This window comes from Anomaloglossus baeobatrachus, chromosome 7 (assembly GCF_048569485.1).
Source record: "Anomaloglossus baeobatrachus isolate aAnoBae1 chromosome 7, aAnoBae1.hap1, whole genome shotgun sequence".
Classification (NCBI taxonomy): domain Eukaryota; kingdom Metazoa; phylum Chordata; class Amphibia; order Anura; family Aromobatidae; genus Anomaloglossus; species Anomaloglossus baeobatrachus.
In genome coordinates this window covers 19788275-19795538 of record NC_134359.1, presented here as the reverse complement: position 1 = coordinate 19795538, position 7264 = coordinate 19788275, and the positions used below count along the sequence as shown (strand labels likewise).

Sequence of the window (7264 nt, the reverse complement as noted above, 5' to 3'; positions counted from 1 at the left end):
CCTGACCCCAGAGGTCATCCCCTCCGTTTCCAGCCCAGTTCCCCCAGGCAGCTGCTGCCATTCATTCCTCCAGCATTCCTTCCTCCACTTCTCAGATATCACTTATGAAGGACATTAGGAGCTTTGCTCAGGACCGCGGCCTCCCACTTATTTTAGGCTTCTCCATTCCACTCTTGTTTTATATCAGAGGGGTCTCATGAGAACTGGACATTATTTTGGGGCTTAGTCGTTGACCTCGGCCATTGTACGGAGAATAAAGGGGAAACACGAATCACAATCGAAGGTTTCAATTGATGTTTATTGCTGCAGGACACGAGCACGGAACTGGACGATAATTTATTCCTCTCCTTCGTCTTCATCTTCGTAAGAGTCTATCCCGACCTCTTCGTAATCCTTCTCCAGGGCGGCCATGTCCTCCCGAGCCTCAGAGAACTCTCCTTCCTCCATGCCCTCACCCACATACCAGTGCACGAAGGCTCGCTTGGCGTACATCAGGTCAAACTTGTGGTCCAGGCGAGCCCAGGCCTCGGCAATGGCGGTGGTGTTACTGAGCATGCACACAGCGCGCTGCACCTTGGCCAGGTCTCCACCGGGAACTGCAGTTGGTGGTTGGTAATTGATACCAACTTTGAACCCTGTTGGGCACCAGTCCACAAACTGGATGGTGCGCTTGGTCTTGATGGCAGCAATAGCGGCATTGACATCTTTGGGTACCACATCACCGCGGTACAGCAGGCAGCAAGCCATGTATTTACCGTGTCTGGGGTCACATTTCACCATCTGGTTGGCCGGCTCAAAGCAAGCGTTGGTGATCTCGGATACAGAGAGCTGCTCATGGTAAGCTTTCTCTGCAGAGATGACGGGGGCATAGGTGGCCAGGGGGAAGTGGATACGGGGGTAGGGAACCAGATTCGTCTGGAACTCTGTCAAGTCTACATTCAGAGCACCATCAAACCTGAGGGAGGCTGTGATGGAGGACACAATCTGACTGATAAGTCGGTTCAGGTTGGTGTAGGTCGGACGCTCAATGTCCAGGTTCCTGCGGCAGATGTCATAGATGGCCTCATTGTCCACCATGAAGGCGCAGTCTGAATGCTCCAGTGTGGTGTGTGTGGTGAGGATGGAGTTGTATGGTTCAACCACCGCGGTGGAAACCTGAGGTGCTGGATAGATGGAGAACTCAAGCTTGGATTTCTTGCCGTAGTCAACTGAGAGACGTTCCATCAAGAGGGAGGTGAATCCTGATCCAGTGCCACCACCGAAACTGTGGAAAACCAAGAATCCCTGCAAACCTGTGCACTGGTCCGCCTGTAGGAGTAGAGAGCACACAGTTACCAGCGGAACGTGGCACACGCCACGAAAGAGATGATCAGTATGAGACTCACCAGCTTGCGGATTCTGTCCAGGACAGGATCGATGATTTCTTTGCCGATGGTGTAATGACCTCGGGCGTAGTTGTTGGCTGCGTCTTCCTTGCCACTGATAAGCTGTTCTGGGTGGAAAAGCTGGCGGTAGGGGCCAGCCCTGACCTCATCTACAAAGAACAGAGATATTAGGACACAAGGAAAGTGGTCATACATGGTGCCATGAGGGTGCAGTATTCTGAGGAGGCCTGTCTACTACTCTTACCGATCACAGTGGGCTCCAGGTCCACAAACACAGCGCGGGGCACGTGTTTACCAGCCCCCGTCTCACTGAAGAAGGTAGTAAAGGAATCGTCTCCTCCACCGATGGTCTTGTCGCTGGGCATCTGCCCGTCCGGCTGGATGCCGTGTTCCAGGCAGTACAACTCCCAGCAGGCATTGCCCATCTGGACTCCAGCCTGGCCAACGTGGACTGAGATACATTCCCTCTGTCAAATGAAGAAAAATACTGTAAGAAATGGAGTTTTCACCCTCCATATACATGACATGACCCTCGTCTGGTGTAAGCCAGGAAGGTCTATTGGTAGGAGAGTAGGGTTGAGCGACCTCTGGGCCTCCCGCACCCGGTCTGTAGGGTTTCTACATTTGGAGATGGCAAATGCAGACTGAGAAATGGCACCAACCATAGAAGCTACGATGTAAGATCAGCCCATGGCCGATACAGAGTCTTAAGCCTCGTTCAGACATCACTGTACAGACCGTGATGCACAGACCGGCCGTGGGCCTCCAGAGCTGAACTTCACAGCCTCATGGAAATGGCTGGTCAGTTCAGGGCCAAAGACCCACGGCTGGGCCGTCAGTCCATGCATAATGGTCCTTACACAGACGTCTGAATGAGACTCCGTGTGACAACATAACCAGACCTTAAATAGACAATATGGAGAATCCCTCATTATAGAATGCAGATTGGTAAGAAAATACATTTGGAATTTTGGCACATACAATTTTTACACCAATCAATACATAATAGTCTGTTATTATAAAAACACACTAGCAGAATGGTGAGTGCAGCTCTGGAGTATAATACTGGATGTAACTCAGGATCAGTAATGTAATGTATGTTCACAGTGACTGCACCAGCAGAATAGTGAGTGCAGCTCTGGAGTATAATACAGGAGGAAACTCAGGATCAGTAATGTAATGTATGTACACAGTGACTGCCCCAGCAGAATAGTGACTGCAGCTCTGGAGTATAATACAGGAGGTAACTCAGGATCAGTAATGTAATGTATGGACACAGTGACTGCACCAGCAGAATAGTGAGTGCAGCTCTGGAGTATAATACAGGAGGTAACTCAGGATCAGTAATGTAATGTATGTACACAGTGACTGCCCCAGCAGAATAGTGAGTGCAGCTCTGGCGTATTATAAAGGATGTAACTCAGGATCAGTAATGTAATGTATGTACACAGTGACTGCACCAGCAGAATAGTGACTGCAGCTCTGGAGTATAATACAGGAGGTAACTCAGGATCAGTAATGTAATGTATGTACACAGTGACTGCCCCAGCAGAATAGTGAGTGCAGCTCTGGAGTATAATACAGGAGGTAACTCAGGATCAGTAATGTAATGTATGGACACAGTGACTGCACCAGCAGAATAGTGACTGCAGCTCTGGAGTATAATACAGGAGGTAACTCAGGATCAGTAATGTAATGTATGGACACAGTGACTGCACCAGCAGAATAGTGAGTGCAGCTCTGGAGTATAATACAGGAGGTAACTCAGGATCAGTAATGTAATGTATGTACACAGTGACTGCACCAGCAGAATAGTGAGTGCAGCTCTGGAGTATAATACAGGATGTAACTCAGGATCAGTAATGTATGTATAATAACTTTATTTTTTATCTATATTGTATCTATATCCAGGCTTATTCTCGGAGGTGGACATCGCCTTCAGACTACAGCGGCAGCAGCATCTGAGCTCCTCGGTTGCAGAGAGAGCAGCAGCAGTTGTTGGATTCCACATGCAGCGCCTATGCGGGGAATGCGCAGATGTCGGGCTATATATAATGTACATTGTTATCTGCACGGCCGGTGGTTTTCACCTCCCATTATTGACATAGCACACTGCACCTCCACCTGAAACCTGCAGAACTTGCACAAACAAGACAGCACACCCTCTCCTTAGGGCAGCAGTGATAATTGCACCCGCCATTCTGGGTCTCGCCCTAAAGATCTAAAAAGGCAAAACATGTGGTCAGGCTGTAATACAAAGTGTGTCGTTGCTATTACAGAGGCTCCCGCAGATCGATTTCATCATAAAGGAACTTGGGTGTCAAATATTATCTTCTTTGAAAGTGCAAAACCAGCAGCGATTATGTACCTGGATGTGGGGCCCTGCACGGCCAGTAATGATGGAATGTATGGACAATCGGGCACCGGGAGATCTGACTACACTCATCTCCTGGGCGGTGCGAGGCCTCCGCACTCACCATTGTATCACCAGGCGATCTTGTGGGCATCAACATACAGCGGGGAACATAGATATCCTGCAGGGGGCACCAAAATCCAGCAGGGGACATAGATATCCGGCAGGAGGGGGGGACATAGACACTTGGTGGGGGGCATAGACACCTGGTGTGAAGGGGGAATCGCGTGATCACTGCAGCCTTCTGAGTCCATCTTGCTTCTTCCCCCATCAGATATTGATGCTAGGAAGACTGATGGGGGGGGGACATAATATTTAGGAGCTGCGCCAGGCTGGGAGGTGACCAACATTGACGTTATTAATTTTGGGAATTTTCAGCCCCATTATTGGGTCCACCTGGATCCACCCCAACACCTCCAGGGACTTCCCATTTGTGAGCGGTGGTTTTCAACACGGACATCCTTGAATTTGCCAGGACTCTGTCCGAAATATTGTGGGTGCTTTTGGGAAGGATGTATGGGCATACTGACCCCATAGGGGGAGGCCGCCTTCACTGACCGGGGTGGGAAGCTGCTGAAAGGAGCCACTTCTGCTCCGGACGATTCGGAGCAATCAGCGGATACTTGTGGGAAGTGATATGGGAGTGGGGGGTGTATCACGGCGGAACCGGAGTATGAAGACGGAGGATGGGAACCGATGTGGACCAGGACATGACTATGGAGGTAGCAACGGGGACCGAGCCCCCGGCCGCTGCACCGGCCTCGCTCCACTTTCACTAAGTCTTCCACAATGACCTTTTTTGTGGTTTAGGGTCGGGGGCAGGGCGACCTTTCTCACCGGTTCATTATAAGCTCACACATTCTTTACAGATCTGCTCATACAACCTGTGACCGGGGAGAGCATTGTGCGCGGTGAAATGAGCGATTGTCGCAGCCAACACTTGGACTTGGGACTTTTAATAACCTGCGCGATTAGCAGGTATAATCTCCGTGCAGAATGCGGGCGGCACTTATGTAAAGAAGATCACGGCAAAACCTAAAAGTACAAACCAGACGAGTCCTGCGAGCGACTGCGAGCCTCATACACATGAGCGGCTGCAAGCCTCATACACACGAGCGGCTGCGAGCCTCATACACACACGAGCGGCTGCGAGCCTCATACACACGAGCGACTGCGAGCCTCATACACACACGAGCGGCTGCGAGCCTCATACACACGAGCGGCTGCGAGCCTCATACACACACACACGAGCGGCTGCGAGCCTCATACACACACACACGAGCGGCTGCGAGCCTCATACACACACACACGAGCGGCTGCGAGCCTCATACACACACACGAGCGGCTGCGAGCCTCATACACACGAGCGACTGCGAGCCTCATACACACACGAGCGGCTGCGAGCCTCATACACACACGAGCGGCTGCGAGCCTCATACACACGAGCGACTGCGAGCCTCATACACACACGAGCGGCTGCGAGCCTCATACACACACGAGCGGCTGCGAGCCTCATACACACACGAGCGGCTGCGAGCCTCATACACACACACGAGCGGCTGCGAGCCTCATACACACACGAGCGGCTGCGAGCCTCATACACACACGAGCGGCTGCGAGCCTCATACACACACGAGCGGCTGCGAGCCTCATACACACACGAGCGGCTGCGAGCCTCATACACACACACGAGCGGCTGCGAGCCTCATACACACACGAGCGGCTGCGAGCCTCATACACACGAGCGGCTGCGAGGCTCATACACACACACGAGCGGCTGCGAGCCTCATACACACACACGAGCGGCTGCGAGCCTCATACACACACGAGCGGCTGCGAGCCTCATACACACACGAGCGGCTGCGAGCCTCATACACACATGCGAGCCTCATACACACACACACACGAGCGGCTGCGAGCCTCATACACACACGAGCGGCTGCGAGCCTCATACACACATGCGAGCCTCATACACACACGAGCGGCTGCGAGCCTCATACACACACACACACGAGCGGGCCTCATACACACGAGCGGCTGCGAGCCTCATACACACACACACGAGCGGGCCTCACGCACACACACCAGCGGGCCTCATACACACGAGCAGCTGCGAGCCTCATACACACACGAGCGGCTGCGAGCCTCATACACACGAGCGGCTGCGAGCCTCATACACACGAGCGACTGCGAGCCTCATACACACACGAGCGGCTGCGAGCCTCATACACACACGAGCGGCTGCGAGCCTCATACACACATGCGAGCCTCATACACACACGAGCGGCTGCGAGCCTCATACACACACACACGAGCGGGCCTCATACACACGAGCGGCTGCGAGCCTCATACACACACACACGAGCGGGCCTCACGCACACACACCAGCGGGCCTCATACACACGAGCAGCTGCGAGCCTCATACACACACGAGCGGCTGCGAGCCTCATACACACGAGCGGCTGCGAGCCTCATACACACACACGAGCGGCTGCGAGCCTCAAACACACACACGAGCGGCTGCAAGCCTCATACACACACACGAGCGGCTGCGAGCCTCATACACACATGCAAGCCTCATACACACACGAGCGGCTGCGAGTCTCATACACACACACACGAGCGGGCCTCACGCACACACACCAGCGGGCCTCATACACACGAGCGGCTGCGAGCCTCATACACACACACACGAGCGGGCCTCATACACACGAGCGGCTGCGAGCCTCATACACACACACACGAGCGGGCCTCATACACACGAGCGGCTGCGAGCCTCATACACACACACACACACACGAGCGGGCCTCACGCACACACACCAGCGGGCCTCATACACACGAGCAGCTGCGAGCCTCATACACACACGAGCGGCTGCGAGCCTCATACACACGAGCAGGCCTCATACACACACACACACACACACACACACACACACACACACGAGCGGCTGCGAGCCTCATACACACACGCGGGCCTCATACACACGAGCGGCTGCGAGCCTCATACACACACGAGCGGGCCTCATACACACACACACACACACGAGCGGCTGCGAGCCTCATACACACAAGCGGGCCTCATACACACGAGCGGCTGCGAGCCTCATACACACACGAGCGGCTGCGAGCCTCATACACACGAGCGGGCCTCATACACACACACACGAGCGGCTGCGAGCCTCATACACACACGCGGGCCTCATACACACGAGCGGCTGCGAGCCTCATACACACACGAGCGGCTGCGAGCCTCATACACACGAGCGGGCCTCATACACACACACACACACACACACACACGAGCGGCTGCGAGCCTCATACACACACGCGGGCCTCATACACACGAGCGGCTGCGAGCCTCATACACACACGAGCGGCTGCGAGCCTCATACACACGAGCGGGCCTCATACACACACACACACACACACACACACACGAGCGGCTGCGAGCCTCATACACACAC

General features: G+C 53.9%; 1 protein-coding gene across 1 annotated transcript in view; it reads right to left on the bottom strand.

Moving 5' to 3' along the window:
• Nucleotides 1–279: 279 nt before the first annotated feature.
• The window catches only part of LOC142244966 (tubulin alpha chain), a 16246-nt gene continuing 9261 nt past the window's right edge, over nucleotides 280–7264 (bottom strand). The window contains exons 2-4 of the mRNA XM_075317112.1: nucleotides 1630–1852; nucleotides 1386–1534; nucleotides 280–1308 (exon numbers count right to left, since the gene is read on the bottom strand). Coding sequence (XP_075173227.1) covers nucleotides 337–1308; nucleotides 1386–1534; nucleotides 1630–1852 — 1344 coding nt within the window. The 3' untranslated portion in view covers nucleotides 280–336. The remainder of the gene's footprint in view (nucleotides 1309–1385; nucleotides 1535–1629; nucleotides 1853–7264) is intronic.